The sequence below is a fragment of the Giraffa tippelskirchi genome, chromosome 10 (genome assembly GCF_054371585.1).
Source record: "Giraffa tippelskirchi isolate mGirTip1 chromosome 10, T2T-mGirTip1v1.2.pri, whole genome shotgun sequence".
Lineage (NCBI taxonomy): Eukaryota > Metazoa > Chordata > Mammalia > Artiodactyla > Giraffidae > Giraffa > Giraffa tippelskirchi.
Window position 1 is genome coordinate 156,698,512 of NC_137284.1, and position 17,823 is coordinate 156,716,334.

Here is a 17,823-nt window from a genome sequence, read left to right on the forward strand (position 1 = left end):
ATACATTTTGTAGTTTAGACCAAGGAGTCGTGATGTGCTCTTGCGGAGAGGGTGACCTGGGGGTATTATATGAAGACTCTTGATGGAGTGGGTCAAACCTTACGGGTGAAGAGAAAACTTTTTTCATTTTGCCCTTAGGTGCTGGCAGGCAAGAGGCATCCGAAAATCACGCAGTGAACCAAGTGGAAAGTAGCCCCTCTTTTTATAGCAGAGAGCTTTATTTAACTTGTGAAACTGGACAGTGAGAGTCTGGTGGGTTTTTTGGTACCATTTCTAATACTGTGGTTATTGTCCTGTCTAGTTGTCATGCTCTGTTGCTTAGTCGTGTCTGACTCTTTGCGACCCCATGGACTGTAGCCCACCAGGCTCCTCTGTCCATGGTATTTTCCAGGCAAGAATACTGGAGCGGGTTGCCATTTCCACTCCAGGGGATCTTCTCCATCCAGGGATTGAACCTGCATTGGCAGGAGGATTCTTTACCTCTGTGCCACCTGGGAAGCCGATACTGTTGTTGAAATAAGGTTGAAATAAGATCTCCATGCGTAGTATTAAGGTACTGCTTGACTCAAACAGGATAGTAGTATATTTGTTTGGAAATCCCAGCATTTTGCAAGCACATGATAACTACATTATAGTAATTTTTTCATTTGCTGTTGTTCAGTCATTAAGTTGTGCCCGACTCTTTGCAACCACATGGACGGCAGCCAGGCTTCCCTGTCCTTCAGTACCTCTCAGTTTGCTCAAGCTCATGTCCGTTGAGTTGTTGATGCTGTCTAATCATCGCATCCTCTGTTGCCTCCTCCTCCTGCCTTCAATCTTTCCCAACATCAGGGTCTTTTCCAGTGAGTTGGCTCTTCACATCAGGTGGCCAAAATATTGGAGTTTCAGCATCAGTCCTTCCAATGTATATTAAGGATTGATTTCCTTTAGGATTGACTGGTTTGATCTCCTTGATGTCCAAGGAACTCTCAAGAGTCTTCTCCAGAAACTTTTTCATTAATTTCAACAAATATTTATTAAATGTTTGCTTTGTGCTAGCTTTTGTTATAAGCTCAGGGGATACTGCAAGAAACAGAACAGATAAAACACTCTTACTCTGATGAAGCATACATTCTAACAGGGAGTATACAGATAATTAACATAATCAATAAGAAATTAATGTATGTAAGAAGGTGGTAAGTTGTATGGTATAGGAAAAATGGGAATTGCTAGTGTTTGGTGGTTGAGTTGCAGTTTTAAATCTGGTTGTCTAGACAGAACTTTGTTGAGAAGGTAATAATTGTGCAAAGATTCAGTAGAGGTAAAGCTGTGTGCTAAGTCGCTCCAGTCGTGTCTGACTCTTTGCAACCCCATGGACTGTAGCCTGCCAGGCTCCTCTGTCCGTGGGATTCTCTAGGCAAGAATACTGGAGTGGGTTGCCGAGCCCCTTCCAGGGGATCTTCCTGACCCCGGGATTGAACCCGTGTCTCTTACATCTCCTGCATTGGCAAGTGGGTTCTTTACCACTAGCACCACCTGGGATGAACAGTATTCTAGGCAGAAGGAAGAACCCATGTGTAATCCCTCACACATAGTGATCCATAAGGAGACCTGTGTCTAGGATGAAACGAATGAGGAGGGAAATAGTGGGAAATACAGTCAGACTTTTACATAGGGACTTGTAGGTCATTGTAAGGAACAGAGGGTCACAAATACCTTTCATTTTATATTTTAAAATTAGACCTGATGAGGAAAAAGCTAACATTTGTTGAACCCTAACCCCCCCCCCCATTGTCCTGAGCTGCTTAGTGGCATAGTGCTAGATTAGCACGCTCTGGCGTCTCGGTGATTGAAAGTGTTGGCCGGCTTCCTCTCTGGGCCCCTTGTGCCTGGCTCCCTTCTGTGTTCCCTGTCAGGGAGGCCAAGGTTGAAGTGGGAAGGCCTGGAGTGGTATGAGGAGAAGAATCTAAATTTGAGTCCCCTTACACAGTTGAAGAAGAGATTGGTTCTTATTCACAGTTCTTCATGGAATCAGAGCAGCCTGTAACAGGTAGTCTTTTTATTACTGTTTATTTTTTGGCTCCGCTAGGTGTTTGTTGGGGCACACAGGCTCTTTGTGCTGCACAGTGACTTCGAGTACAGGCTCTAAGGCATGTGGGTGGTTGTGGTTACATGGGCTTAGTTGCTCCACGGCATGTGGGATCTTAGTTTCTGGACCAGGGATCGAACCCATGTCCCCTGCAATGACACACTGATTCTTAGCCACTGGACCACCAGGGAAGTCCCATGCAGTTAAGTCTTAAACTAAAGAATTTCATGGCCTTTTGAAGAATTAGTGCTTTTGTTTTTGTTATTATTTGCTTGTTTTTTCCCTACCTCCAAGCAAATATTTTAGGAAGTTATAACGCCTGTTTTAGTTGAAATCTAATGTGTCACTGAAGAACTGTGGACGGAGGTTCGTGACATTGTCCAGGAGGCAGTGGTAAGACCATCCCCAAGAAAAAGAAATGCAAAAAGTCAAAATGGTTGTCTGAAGAGGCCTTACAAATAGCTGAGAAGAGAAGTTGAAGGCAAAAGAGAAAAGGAAAGATACACCCATCTGAATGCAGAGTTCCAAAGAACAGTAAGGAGAGAGAAGAAAGCCTTCCTCAGTGATCAGTGCAAAGAAATAGAGGAAAACAATGGAATGGGAAAGACTAGAGATCTCTTCAAGAAAATTAGAGATACCAAGGGAACTTTTCACACAAAGATAGGCACAATAAAGGACAGAAATGGTATGGACCTAACAGAAGCAGACGATATTAAGAAGAGGTGGCACAAATACACAGAAGAACTATACAAAAAAAAATCTTCATAACCCAGATAACCATGATGATCTGATCACTCACCCAGAGCCAGACATCCTGGAATGCAAAGTCAAGTGGGCCTTAGAAAGCATCACTAGAAACAAAGCTAGTGGAGGTGATGGAATTCCAGCTGAGCTATTTTAAATCCTGATGAAAGATGATGCTGTGAAAGTGCTGCTCTCAATATGCCAGCAAATATGGAAAACTTAGCAGTGGCCACAGGACTGGAAAAGGTCAGTTTTCATTCCAATCCCAAAGAAAGGCAATGCCAAAGGATGCTCAGGCTACCACACAGTTGCACTCATCTCACAGGCTAGCAAAGTAATGCTCAAAATTCTCCAAGCCAGGCTTCAAGAGTACGTGAACTGAGAACTTCCAGATGTTCAAGCTGGATTTAGAAAAGGCAGAGGAACCAGAGATGAAATTGCCAACATCTGTTGGATCATAGAAAAAGCAAGAGAGTTCCAGAAAAAATATCTACTTTTGCTTTGTTAACTACGCCAAACCCTTTGACTGTGTGGATCACAACAAACTGTGGAAAATTCTTTAAGAGATGGGAATACCACCAGACCATCTTACCTGCCTCCTGAGAAATCTGTGTGCAGGTCAAGAAGCAACAGTTAGAATCGAACATGGAACAATGGACTGGTTCCAAATTGGGAAAGGAGTACGTCAAGATTGTATATTGTCACCCTGCTTATTTAACATATATGCAAGTACATCATGTGAAATGCCAGGCTGGATGACTCACAAGCTGGAATCAAGATTGCTGGGAGAAATACCAATAAGCTCAGATGTGCAGAGCAGAAAGCAAAGAACTAAAGAGCCTCTTGATGAAAGTGAAAGAGGAGAGTGAAAAAGTTGGCTTAAAACTCAACTTCAGCAAACGGAGATCATGGCATCCAGTCCCATCACTTCATGGCAAATAGATGGGGAAACAGTGACAGATTTTATTTTCTTGGGCTCCAGATCACTGCAGATGGTGACTGTAGCCATGAAATTAAAAGACGCTTGCTCCTTGGAAGAAAAGCTATTGACATCTTATGGTGAACGGTGTCAGATTCTTGATCTCCAAAGATTTAGTTTGGGGACCAGGCTTGATCACTCAAGAGCTTTTGTGTAGCAGAGTTTTATTAAAGTACGAAAAGGGACAGAGAAACCTTCTGACAGAGACCTCAGAAGGGGGGCGGAGAGTGCCCCCCTTGCTAGTGTTAGCAAGGTAGTTACGTACTTTTTAAATTAGTTATTACAGTAAGTTGAAAGAATGTCTCAAGGTTGTAAAGATCTTACTAGACTCACAATTTATATTTTAAGATAACAGGATTAGCCAGAAGGTTTTCAGGAAGGAGAAACTGTCCTCGAGCGGGATACAGTGTTTTTATATAATCCTTAGGACAGAGTTTAAACTGAGTTGTTTGTTGTGTAATCATCAGTTCCAGGCTTAAAGAAAAAAGTTTCTTTCTTCTTAGTTTTCTGTGACTAAGACTAAGGAATGTAGAGAAAAAAAAAGTTTGTCCTTTCCCCCTCCTTGAGAATTCCAGACCCCTGTCTCCACTTTGAGAGCACCAGACCCTTTTCTCCTCCTCAGGGATCCTGGACTTCTTATCAACTTGCCTAGGAATTGACTCTCTCACTATGACCAACCTAGACAGCATATTAAAAAGCAGAGGCATTACTTTGCCAACAAAGGGCCGTCTAGTCAAGGCTATGGTTTTTCCAGTAGTCATGTATGGGTGTGAGAGTGGACTACAAAGAAAGCTGAGCCGGAAGAATTGATGCTTTTGAACTGTGGTGCTGGAGAAGACTCTTGAGAGTCCCTTGGACTGCAAGGAGATCTGACCAGTCCATCCTGAAGGGAATCAGTCCTGAGTGTTCATTGGAAGGACTGATGTTGAAGATGAATCTCCAATACTTTGGCCATCTGATGTGAAGAGCTGACTCATTTGACCCTGATGCTGGGAAAGATTGAAGGCAGGAGCAGAGGGGATGACAGAGGATGAGATGGTTGGATGGCATCACTGACTCTATGGACATGAGTTTGAGCAAGCTCTGCGTGTTGGTGATGGACAGGGAGGCCTGGTGTGCTGGAGTCCATGGGGTTGCAGAGTCAAATCAGACAGGGCTGAGTGACTGGACCGAGTGACTGACTGAGTAACTGAACTGAATGTTTCACCTAAATGTTTCTACTCAGTATTGTCTGCAACATTTTGTTGCAAAGTTACAAATTTGTAACTTTAATATTTTCGTTTGTCTTAATGGCTCCATTCACTTTGCTTAGAGAAAATTTTCTTCCACTTCCAAATAAAATGGATCTTTTTCTGTGCCTGTCTTTAACTTAAAAAGTGCTGCAGCTGTCCTGACAGCACTTTCATTGGTGTCTGACTTTCCTTTTGTGCTGTGGTCATTTCCCATTGGTGTTAACTGTTGTGGGATTTTTTTGATTGTTTGGGTACTGGTGTTTTCTTTTGTTTTTCAAGCTTTTGAATTGACATGTGGTGAAAGAATAGTTCTTGGTTGGCAGATAGTTAAGAAATTGAACCATTTGCTGTCCTCTGGGCTTATGGCATACCACTGTACAAAACAGCTTGATTTTTGAATTGCAGCTTACTGCTGCTGATTTGTTTTGTCCTGGTTTGGGGGGTAATGATAATTTTTTAAAAATTATTTTATACTATAGAAGTTAATAATGTGTAAGTAGTATTGCTCTGTATACTTCTGTCTGTACATGACTTAAATAGTGTTTCTCTGCTCTCATGCTCATGAAACGATTTTATATGTGCAGTGGGCTCTTTATAAACAATTCCTGAGGGGCTGTGTGAAGCCTCCAGGAAGACCTGATATTACAGGAAGCTTAGGAAAACACTGCTGTTGAGTGTCCTATTGTTTATAAGACATCGTAAGGAGAGGGAAAATGGGATTATTTGAACTCTTTCAGTTATAAATTTGAAATGAAACTGTTGAATCTAGAGTGGGCATTAGGGCAGGTTTAATCTTTGATTGGAAGGTAAAACTTTTTTTAAGTTGCTTATTTATGATAACAGATTTTAATATCCTTGGATTAAAAGATGTAGTCTTATAATTTTACAATTAGAAGGGACCTTAGATTTGCTGTCATGTCTTGTGTAGTACTTATGTTTTACTTATGAAAAGTTCGAACCTCAAAAATAAGAGCACAGTGAAAGTGCTCCAGATCAAAGGTGAAGAAGTAGGTATCCATTAACCTGGGCAGATGAATAAGTCAACTATTTTGCTGCTGTTGGTTTTCTCAGTACTAACACAATTGGTCTGTGGTTTTAATTCTTGAATTCCTTAATTTTATTCAGTGCTATCCCTATATCTTCTTACATTTGACTCTTTGTTAATGACACACATGAGGTCCTAAGTAAATTGTTTAGAAGTGCTACTTGGTAGTTTGGAAAACAGTGAATATAAAGTTGGTATTTGATTTTTTCAGTGTCTTAAAGTATCTAACATATTTATCCTCCTTTTTTAGGAATTGAAAATGGCCCTTCAGCAATGCTAGGTCTATAATGGGAAGTGTCACAGTTCGATATTTCTGTTATGGATGCCTTTTTACATCTGCAGCCTGGACGCTTTTGCTTTTTATTTATTTCAACTTCAGTGAAGTGACTCAGCCACTTAAGAATGTGCCCATCAAGGGGTCTGGGCCCCACGGACCATTCCCCAAAAAATTTTATCCACGTTTCACTCGAGGTCCAAGTCAAGTATTAGAATCACAGTTCAAAGCAAACAAAATTGATGATGTGATAGATAATCATGTTGAAGATCCAGAAAGAGGCAACGTGAAATTCTCTTCTGAATTGGGTAAGTGTTCCTGATTTTTGCTAGCAACGTGTCAAAGTATTTCATTGTTGGAAGTTCAGATATTCTTTAAATCATGTATTGTTCAGAGGACTAGACCTGTGACTTTTTTCTGTACTGATGTATTTTGTTCATGAACTAGCTGGGGTCCTGTGATTTTTGCAGACACAGTAGGGAGTTATATTCTATTTTGTTCAGTTCTGACTTCAATATTTTATGAAGACTTTGGAGAAACTATGAGGTCCAGAATTGGAGGGAGGAGGGCAGAAAGGAAGAAAAATTAAGTGGTTGGAAAGAAAATGGAAGATTTTATGGGGGAAGATTTTAATTGCTAGCATTATTTAATAAGGGAAAGCAATGGTTGAAAAGTGACTATTTTAACATATTTTGAAAGGCAGAGTTAAGACAGGACATAAACCATTGGGTTTAGAAATAAATTGGGACTACTTACATATAAGAAGATTTCTACTTATAAGAATTATTAAGGTGCTGGAATATATTTATTAAATATAGGAGTTTTTTTATTCTTCAAAAATTATATTCTGTTCAGTTTGGAAGCAAGACTGAATACTGCAGTTCTAGAGTTCTGGTTTCAGCAGATTTTATTTTAAGGGATATATGAGCCATTTTGGTTGTCTTTAAAACTTAGAACTTTGATCTTCAGTGAAGAATCAAATAATAAGTAATTTAAGAGTAAAAGCATATAGTGAGAGATTCTGAGAGATTGAAAGATCCACAGAATATAAAGGAAATGTAAAAACAGATTTCATAGTTTCAATGAGTAAAATCAGTTTCTAGAATTTAATCATTTCCTAATACAGGAGGTCAAAAGTATTGAAAATTATATGAGGAAAAGGAAGCTTTTACTTTAGTTTTCATAAAATATACCCTCTGTTTATTTTCAAACAGCCATTGGGACCTTTTTAAAAGCATTAATGGAATTTTTTCTAATTTTTTGTTTATAGTAATTTTTATAAAATTTTTATAAAGTTGTAACATTGGGTTTGCCATTTTTAATGGACTTTGCCTTTGAATGAAGTAGTGAGAGAATTGTAGATATTTGAAGTGACAAACTCAAATTACCCATCTGAAACACTAAATTCTTTATAAAAGATCCTAAAGATCACAAAAAAATTATAGCTAATAAATGAATTCAGCAAAGTCACAGGGTACAAGATCCACACACAAATACCAGTTGTATTTCTGGACATTGGTGATGAACAGTCCAAAAGTAAAATTAAGAGAGCAATCCCATTTACAGTGGAATCAGAAAGAATAAAGTACTTAAGAATACATATAGCCAAGGAGGTATAAGATTTGTACATAAGTTGTGCTGCAGAGCACAACTGAAAGAAAGAAAAAAAGATCTAAATAAATAGAAAGACATCCTAGGTTCATGAATGGAATGCTAAATACTGTCAAAATGTCAGTGCCACCCAAAGCAACTCACATTGAATATAAACCTTATCAAAATCCCAATGGCCTTTGTTGAAAAGATGGAAAAGCTGAGTCTAAAGTTGATAAGGAATTGCAGGGTGCTCTGAAGTCTTGAAAAAGAACAGCGTTGGAGAATATACACTTCTCTGTTTCAAAACTTCCTGCCTAACTGTGATACTGGCATAAGGACAGATGTATATCGGAGGGTAGACTGACAATCCAAAAATATACCCTGCGACATCTGTGGTCAAGTAGCATCTATGGTAATGCCTAAGAACAAGTAACGTGTGGTCAGTTGGTTTTCAGAAAGGGGTGCTAAGAGCAGTTAATGTGGAAAGGATGGTCTTTTCAGCAAATGGTGCTGTGCCAATTAGATACCCCCATGCAAAGGAATGAAGTCGAACCCTTACCTCATATTGTATTAAATTAACTCAGAATGGATCAAAGACCATAAAACCCTTAGAAGAAATCTTCGGGATAAATCAAATAATAAATTGGGAAAACACTGCATTCTGTATTTCATCCCCTCACACCTGTGTATCTGTAAAACAATCAGCATTCTTAAGAACAAGTCTACTCAACTTTAATTTTTTTCCATTATTATTTGCCCATGCAAAAAAAAAAAAAAAGTGGCAGTGAAAGTGCTCAGCCCTAACTCCTGGGCCACCAGGGACTCCCTTACTGGACTTTAAAATCTGATGTTTTCCTGACTATTTGGCCGTGAAATCTTGTTTTTCTTTTTAACCCCTACTAATGTCCAGTGGACGGAGAAGGCAGTGGCACCCCACTCCAGTCCTCTTGCCTGGAAAATCCCATGGACGGAGGGGCCTGGTGGGCTGCAGTCCATGGGGTCGCTCAAGGTCAGACACGACTGAGTGACTTCACTTTCACTTTTCACTTGCATGCACTGAAGAAGGAAATGGCAACCCACTCCAGTGTTCTTGCCTGGAGAATCCCAGGGACGGCAGAGCCTGGTGGGCTGTCATCTATGGGGTCGCACAGAGTCGGACACGACTGAAGTGACTTAGCAGCAGCAGCAGCAATGTCCAGTGGAATTAGTTTTCCATGACTCAACTTCAGGAAATGCTATTACAGGGGAGTCATTCTGTGGGCTAAATGTTTGTGGTGGGAAAGAGAAAGCAAAAGAAAACTTACTGTTACAGGTAAAGGTGAGGTTTCTGACAGTGTGAGAGCAAAGGTGTTAAATTATAGTGATTTTGATTAGCTCTGTGGTGGACCTTCTTGACTGTGAAGTTGGTCAAAGTCTGGAACCGGAGACTTTTTACAGAAAGGGTTATCAATAGGTTAATTTTCTAGGGGAAGAGTCCATATAAAAACTTCAGGTAAAAAAATTTTTCTAGAAAACAGAACCAAAAAAACCCCTTGCCCAGTTAATTGAGGCCTGTTGAGATCCATATGGGGTTCTGTAATCTGTTGTTTTAATGGTATAAATCATCATTAAGTCTCTTTTTTCTTGGTTATAGGTAAGTTTTTTTTTTTTTCTTGAAAATATTCTTAAATTATGGCTAATGAGCCATAATTTATGGTTAAGGTACACTTGCTTTTTGAGTTAAACTGAGGAAAATTTGACTTAAACCTTGATTTAGTTTTTTGAAAATGGAGACAAACTAGGTTTGAGAAACATGGCTATTACCTATTTATAAGAAATTAAAGCCAAGATTTTCTTTTTCTTTAAATTTTATTGTTCACTTTTTTTTTTTTTTTGCTGCACTGTTGCTTTACTTGGGCTTTCCCTAGTTGTGGCGAGCAGGGGCTACTCTTGGTTGTTACGTGGGTGTCTCATTGCGATGGCTTCTCCTGTTGAGGAGCACAGGCCCAAGGCACCTGGGCTTCAGAACTTGCAGCACGTGTGCTCAGCAGTTGGGGCTCGCAAGCTCCAGAGTGCACGCCCAGTGGTTTGGTGCACAGGCTTAGTTGCTCCGTGGCATGTGGGCTCTTCCTGGACCAGGGATTGTCGCCTGCATTGACAGGCGGATTCTTATCCACTGCACCACTAGGGAAATCCCCAGGATTTTCTTGAGATCATAACAGGAATTGTAGCATTCTTTTCCAGATTTAATGCACTGACTGTGACTTCATTCTTTTGCAGGTATGATTTTTAATGAACGTGATCAGGAGTTGAGAGACTTGGGCTATCAGAAACATGCCTTCAATATGCTTATTAGTAACCGCTTGGGCTACCACAGGGATGTGCCGGATACAAGGAATGCAGCGTACGCGCCTTCTCAGTTTCCGCTCGCCATGTTAATGACCCAGTGCTTTTAGTGGCGGTATATTAAGTCATGGGGGTGGTGTTAACAATCTGCAGTTAGGCGTCGTCATTCAGGACACTAGAAAATTTAAGACAGATTTATTTCCACTCTTATTATGCTTGAGGCCACATGGTCTGAGACTGTACGGACAGGGTTCTAGAGCTTGCTGTGTTTCTTTTGAAATTTAAAATCATGGGAAAAAGGAGGGAGGTACTAATTGCATATAATTAAGTAACCTTCTGAGTATATGTTTATTTTAAATGTTTGTTTATTGGATTCATAACAAAAAGGAATTCACATCAGTGAAGAATTCTACTCGTGATATCACTTTTCTGTTTTCATTCTTTTTGTTTTTTCAAAGGCTTTTCTTTCATACGGTCAGTCAGTCATTCACTCTACAGATCTGTTTCAGCATCTTCTGTTTTCTGGACACTCTGTTAGGCCCTGGAAATAAAATAAGACATAGCCCTTCGGTTCACAGGGCTTAATATCCATCAGGGGAGGTTGATAAGGAAGTGAGTAATTACAGTAGCACAAGAATGAAAGCTGTGATAGGAATGGGTGAAACAGGGGCCCCCACCCCAGAGTGACCAGGGAAGGCATCAGAGGGACGACTGAGCAGTGCTGTGCAGCAAGGCGGTCTCCTCTGTGGGAACAGATTGAGGCATGAGATGCACTGTTTGTCAAAGGGACTGAAACAGTGCTCTTTGCCTGTAGTGAAAGAATGGGAAGAGGCTGAAAGCAGGCCAGGCCCAGACGTTGTAAGGCATTGTATGCCGTGCAGAAGAACATGGAATTCCAGATTTTATTTTTTAAGTCAGTGAGTTTTTTTTTTTTTTTTTTATTGTGGTCTCTTAAAGCCACTTAACCTTTTTTAAATCAAAGAGTTGCTTACATGGAAGCTCATCCATTATCCTGATGTATGTCATAGTTTACTCAAATCTTTTTATATGATTGAGCAAAAATTAAAATTTTCAAATACAGATATTCATATTTCCTTTTGAAACTTCATTGAGAAGAAATTGAACATCAGCTGTTGAGTGCTGCATTAAAAACTTGCAGTGATTTCAGTAAAAACACATTTTTGTGTAACCTCTGTACCAAAGAAGAAAAAATTCTAGTTTTAAAAACTTGAATTGACTTAAAAATAAGCAGAGTAGCAGAAAATGGAGGGAGAAATTATTAACAATTATAAAACTCTTGAATAAGAAACCACATTGTTTCCTTAACTGCTTTTTAAAAAAAATTGTTAATGATATAAAGCAGAGGCTCAACAAGGGAGCAGTTAATGTTTAGTGAATAATAACTTAAAACATTCGAGCTTTTTGAAATGTCCGAGTTTTCTGCTATTCATCTTTACAGATGTAAAGACAAGTCCTACCCGGCGGATCTGCCAGTTGCTAGTGTTGTTATTTGTTTCTATAATGAAGCTTTGTCTGCCTTGCTGCGGACAGTGCACAGTGTCCTGGACCGCACGCCTGCCCGGCTTCTTCATGAAATTATCCTCGTGGACGATGACAGTGACTTCGGTGAGGAATACTGTAACTGGCAGTATGGGATCTCTGCTTTGGTTCACTATAGTAACGACCATTGGCCATTCAGTCCCTGAAAGATAGGAGGATCCTCATGCATGCAGTTGCAGCAGAGCCAACCACAATTACCTGCCTGATTATAGGGTAATTTCAGAGAAACTGCCTTATCTGTGTTATCCGTTTTCAAACTATACTACCCAAATTAGGCCCTTGAAGTTTTTCCCTTGGCTTACCTTTTTAAAACAATATTTTTATTTTGAAATAATCATAGATTGGCAGTGAGTTACAAAGAGGTCCTATGGACCCTTTCACCCAGTCTCCTCCATTGGTTACATCCTATGTAGTAATAACACAGTATTGAAAGCCAGAATTTAACATTGATACCATGTGTGTGTACAGTTATTTGCCATTTTATCCCGTGAGTATATTTCTGTAACCACCACTGTAATCAAGGTACAGACGGGACTATTCCATTACCCCAAAGATCTCCCACCTGCTACCACTCTGTATTCACACCCACCTTTCTCCCCACACATCCTTAATTCCTGGTAACCCTCATCTCTGTGATTTTGTTTCCATCTCTATGGTATTGTCATTGGGTTGTTATAGAAACAGAATCACACAGTATGTGACCTTTTAGGATTAGCTTTAACTTGGCATAATGCTTTGGCTTAGGTTTATCTTGTCAGTCTGTTACATCGGCTGTCTCCAGATAAAGTGGATGGCATCGTGATGGCTCTTAGATGATCTCTGAATGCTGGTATTTTATGCTTCAGTACATACTTCTTACCTTTCTTTAATTCAGCATAGACTTCCTAAGAGCGATTTTGTGTACACAGCAGGAATGGAGGGCAGTCCTCAACCTTGTGAGAGGTGATATTCCCACTTTACAGAGGAGGAAATAGTAGTTTGCTGAAGCTGTTACCTGGTAGAGTTGAAATTAGATGCAAGGAATCCACCTGCCAGTGCAGGAGACTCAGGTTCTATGCCTGGGTCAGGAAGATCCTCTGGAGAAGGGAATGGCAACCCACTTCAGTATTCCTGCCTGGGAAATCCCACAGACAGAGGAGCCTGGTGAGCTATAGTCTGTGGGATTGCAAAAGAACTGGACACGACTGAGTGACTAAACAACCGCTAGTCAAGCTTTCTGCTCTTTTCATTAACAGTAAGCTGCAGGGATACACGGATAAATTATATGCCAGTTACATGTCTTTTCACAACTTGAGTCTTTATTAAGCATTCCTTACATATCAACAACTGAACTGGTATGCCAGCATACTTCAGTATACAAAGTGAGGAAATGTTGAGACCAGCGAGAGTAAAATTTTCAAACCTTGGTAAATGTTGAAACCTCATAGGAGAAACAGGGAAAAATTATTTAAAAAATAAATGATTAAAAAAACCCTAAGAATTTGAGTCTGGACCAAGTAGAAGATTGGCTAAGTAATATAATTCTAGAATTTATGGTGTTGAATTTATTTTTTTAAGTCAGCCTGTGATTTGTTTTTCACTCTGTGGGTATTTTTTTCTAAAAGAGAAAAATCATGATCAGTTACAATGGTTTATATACTAACTATGAAAAGAATTACTTATTAGATCTTGTATGATCTTTGAAGTTGTGAAATTTAAAGGTAAATGAGCTAGGATTTATAAAAAATAGTGCCCATCAGTTCAGTTCAGTTCAGTCGCTCAGTCGTGTCTGACTCTTTGCGACCCCATGAATTGCAGCACGCCAGGCCTCTCTGTCCATCACCAACTCCTGGAGTTTACCCAAACCCATGTCCATCGAGTCGGTGATGCCATCCAACCATCTCATCCTCTGTCGTCCCCTTCTCTCCCCGCCCCCAATCCTACCCAGCATTAGGGTCTTTTCCAATGAGTCAACCCTTCTCATGAGGTGGCCAAAGTATTGGAGTTTCAGCTTCAACATCAGACCTTCCAATGAACACCCAGGATTGATCTCTTTTTAGGATGGATTGATTGGATCTCCTTGCAGTCCAAGGGACTGTCAAGAGTCTTCTCCAACACCACAGTTCAAAAGCATCAATTCTTCGTCGCTCAGCTTTCTTCACCGTCCAACTCTCACATCCATACATGACCACTGGAAAAACCATAGCCTTGACTAGACGGACTTTTGTTGGCAAAGTAATGTCTCTGCTTTTAAATATGCTATCTAGGTTGGCCATAACCTTCCTTCCAAGGAGTAAGCGTCTTTTAATTTCATGGCTGCAGTCACCATCAGCAGTGATTCTGGAGCCCCCAAAAATAAAGTCTGACACTGTTTCCACTGTTTCCCCATCTATTTCCCATGGAGTGATGGGACCAGATGCCATGATCTTAGTTTTCTGAACGTTGAGCTTTAAGCCAACTTTTTCACTCTCCTCTCTCACTTTCATCAAGAGGCTCTTTAGTTCTTCTTCACTTTCTGCCATAAGGGTGGTGTCATCTGCATATCTGAGGTTATTGATATTTCTCCTGGCAATCTTGATTCCAGCTTGTGTTTCTTCCAGCCCAGCGTTTCTCATGATGTACTCTGCATATGAGTTAAATAAGCAGGGTGACAATATACAGCCTTTATGTACTCCTTTTCCTATCTGGAACCAGTCTGTTGTTCCATGTCCAGTTCTAACTGTTGCTTCCTGACCTGCATATAGGTTTCTCAAGAGACAGGTCAGATGGTCTGGTATTCCCATCTCTTTCAGAATTTTCCACAGTTTATTGTGATCCACACAGTCAAAGGCTTTGGCATAGTCAATAAAGCAGAAATAGATGTTTTTCTGGAACTCTCTTGCTTTTTCGATGATCCAGCGGATATTGGCAATTTGATCTCTGGTTCCTCTGCCTTGGAAGATGCTAAATTATAAATTAGTAAAAGAATGTATTTACTGCTGCTATTATATAATTCTTGGTAGGGCAAAGAAGTTATTTCTCAACTATTCTGAAATGGAGCAGGACTTAATTACTTTGAAAAAAGACATTTACATATCAGTTTCTTCTTTATTTAAGTCTGATTTGTATGTAGTCAGCTGAACATTCATACACTCTAAATACTCATTTCAAACATTCTTTATGCAAAGCATTGAGTTAGTTGCTATGGAAATACAGAAAGTCTATAAGTTAAGTACTCCTTTAGGCTAGTATTCCAACTCCTATCCCTGATTTTCTTCCTTTCAGGATAAGCTATGATCTCCTTTTAAAATAAAGCAGAAGATTCTGTAATATTTACTTGAGTATTTGTTGCTGCAAGCACCAGATAAGCTCTAGAGTACCTAAAATACCTGTGCATGTGTCTCATGTGGTTTGAACACTCTTCAATTTTCAGATGATTTGAAAGGAGAACTAGATGAATACATCCAAAAATACCTCCCTGGAAAAATCAAAGTGATAAGAAATCCAAAGCGCGAGGGCTTGATTCGAGGAAGAATGATTGGAGCAGCCCATGCAACAGGTAGAACTTGCCGGTGGCTCTTCTTGAGTGGTGAGAGCTCTGTTCTCCTGCCCTCCTGATTCTGCATCGGTCTGTGACAAGGGGAGTCTTAGGGGGCACTGGCAATAGGAGAGATGAGGCTTGTGCAGTTTGGAGAAGGCCTTTCCAAACAGAGCCCCGTTGTCCCAAACCCCAGGCCCCAGGGGGGCGAGCTCTGGAGTCCTCACTGGTCTGCTTCTCTGTTTTCTCTTTAGCTACATCGAATCGGTTCAGATTTCTTTTTACCTCTATGGAAGGTTGGTGCCGGTAATTTTCATTTATGATCTGGATAAAAGCTTTTCCTTTTTAAAGTGCATTTATTTAAGTTAAATGAATTTGTTTAAAAATATTACGTGTCTAATGTTTCATGTAGTGCCTGGAAATATGCCCCCCCCAAAAAAAAAAATCATGAAGATTGACTTCAGAATTCTGGAACTTTGGTGGGGCATCCCCTTGTAGTGAGAAAATCTGCCTTCCCATACACTGCCCTCCTCAGGATGACCAGTCACTGGGGTTCACAGTGGCTGGCACTGCTGTCTGCTGCCACCCCTCCCGTACAACCCCTGTCCCGTTTGTGGGGTTTATTTGTGACTTTGTTTAGACAGTCTTCCTTCTTCCCTCCTTTGTCTTACACCTGCAGTGAACAGAAGCAGTTAACAAAAAATGAGATGGAGCTCCCCTCCATCCATTCTACAGTCACATGCAGGTTGAATTCAAGGCTTATGATTTTTCTTCTGTAGAGTTCTAGTCAAATAAAGACTCTCTGACTTGGCTGTTTTGACTTACAGAAGGCACGAGATTGAGAGGAAACTGGGGTGTTTGTGGGGTACGGCAAGATCGTGTCACAGAACACTGCTTTTCCAGTACATTGTTACTGCAAGCTTTTCTTTTTCAGGCAACAGTAGTCATCTAGTTTTTTTCTTTATGTTCTGTTGGTCCTTGTTCAAATATAGTTTGGGATCTGTCCAAAAAAAAAAAAGTTTTGGGGAAATCGGTCTCAAGTTCAGCATGACCATGTATTATCTTCCTTCATTTAGTTAAACTGACTTTAATAGAAAAAGTAATATTTTTCAAGTTAAGAAAAGCTATTAATACATTTTCTCCTCAAAGGAACCTTGATAAGAGGTTGAACAATTTGCTTTTCTGTATTAAATGATGTCTGGTGACCTCGTAAAGATCATTCACAGGCGCTGAAGGACATGGCCAAGTCACCATCTTACTGGAGGACTCTCTTGCCAGAGGTTCTGCTGTTAATTGAAATAGGATGCATGAGGTGCTTTATGAAATCCATGTAAAATCTATATCAATACATTTCATGGATAAGGCTTTGGAATAATAATAATGCTGTCTGATGATGAGATTCTAAGTTTCTCAGGTGTTCAGGAATAACCATTAAGTTATCAAAGAAACCCTCACTCCTGCTTATGTTTATCAAGCAGAGTTAGAAATGCATGAGAAAATCTTCACGATTTTTATATTACTGACGAGAAGAAAAGTGTATCCTGTGGCCCATGAGACTGAGGGAATTAGAAAGGAAAGGTGGGGAGATGGAGGACGAGATGGTTACGTGGCCGCCGAGCGGTGCCTCCACGGGAGCAGGGAGCCGTGCGGCTGATGTGATGAGCCGGCCACATGCCCCTCACTCCTGAGAATCCTGTGTTGTTGAAATAATCAGTAACGGTCACGTTTATGAGTCACCAGTGAAAATGAGCTACTCTCTAGCCTCGGTTTGCTGAGGCAGGGAAATGTTACATAGTAAATTTACAAATATATCCATTACAATAATTGTAATAAAAATACACACAGCTGACCACTCCCGTGGCACTGCTCCATACCTGGCTGTCAGAGAACTGGATTGTTCCCGTGAGACTCAGTCTTTTTTTTTTTTTTTAACTGAGGAGAATATGAATTGTCTGTAACTTCTTTCAAGACTTGTGCTTATTGTTTGTATATGTTCTTCAGTTGTGGCAGCACCCCTGAAGCAGGATTTCCCGGCTAACCGACTCCCAGGACCGATTTGATAGCTGGGGCTGGAAAGGTGGCAGTCAGCTTCCTCACCTGCACAGGTGTTGTCTCGGGAGCTGGGGGCCATTCTTGAATCGTGAGTGGCACTGCCCTCAGGGCCTCTGTGGTTTGCCCCCGCAGGAGAAGTCCTGGTGTTCCTGGACAGCCACTGCGAGGTGAACGTGCTGTGGCTGCAGCCCTTGCTGGCCACCATCCGGGAGGACCGGCGGACGGTGGTGTGCCCGGTGATCGACATCATCAGCGCCGACACGCTGGCCTACAGCTCGTCCCCGGTGGTGCGGGGGGGGTTCAACTGGGGGCTGCACTTCAAGTGGGACCTCGTTCCACTTTCCGAGCTCGGGGGACCAGAAGGAGCAACTGCACCAATAAAGTAAGCTTTCTCCTGTCTATTAGAAAAACTCCCTGAAGAGAAAACATGCTCAAAGATGTTTTCTTTTTCTTTG

At 40.7% G+C, this 17,823-nt stretch overlaps 1 protein-coding gene and 1 long non-coding RNA gene across 11 annotated transcripts in view; one reads left to right on the forward strand and one right to left on the reverse strand.

Moving 5' to 3' along the window:
- The window catches only part of GALNT11 (polypeptide N-acetylgalactosaminyltransferase 11), a 63,167-nt gene that overhangs the window by 19,692 nt on the left and 25,652 nt on the right, over positions 1-17,823 (forward strand). For 5 of the 10 annotated variants that reach the window (XR_014066510.1, XR_014066511.1, XM_081533539.1 and 2 more), the window contains exons 2-6: positions 6,319-6,650; positions 10,195-10,318; positions 11,720-11,886; positions 15,212-15,337; positions 17,501-17,750. Coding sequence is in view for 6 of the 10 variants with exons in the window: in XM_081533539.1 (XP_081389665.1) it covers positions 6,356-6,650; positions 10,195-10,318; positions 11,720-11,886; positions 15,212-15,337; positions 17,501-17,750 (962 nt within the window). In the remaining 4 variants the exon portion in view is untranslated. The other 5 variants (XM_081533542.1, XM_081533543.1, XR_014066512.1 and 2 more) reach the window with 4 other exon arrangements.
- On the reverse strand, positions 10,608-12,453 carry LOC145523376 (uncharacterized). The gene is made up of 3 exons (XR_014066516.1): positions 12,410-12,453; positions 11,739-11,962; positions 10,608-10,801 (listed from the first exon to the last, which is right to left on the reverse strand). It is a non-coding gene; the product is annotated as an uncharacterized LOC145523376 (long non-coding RNA).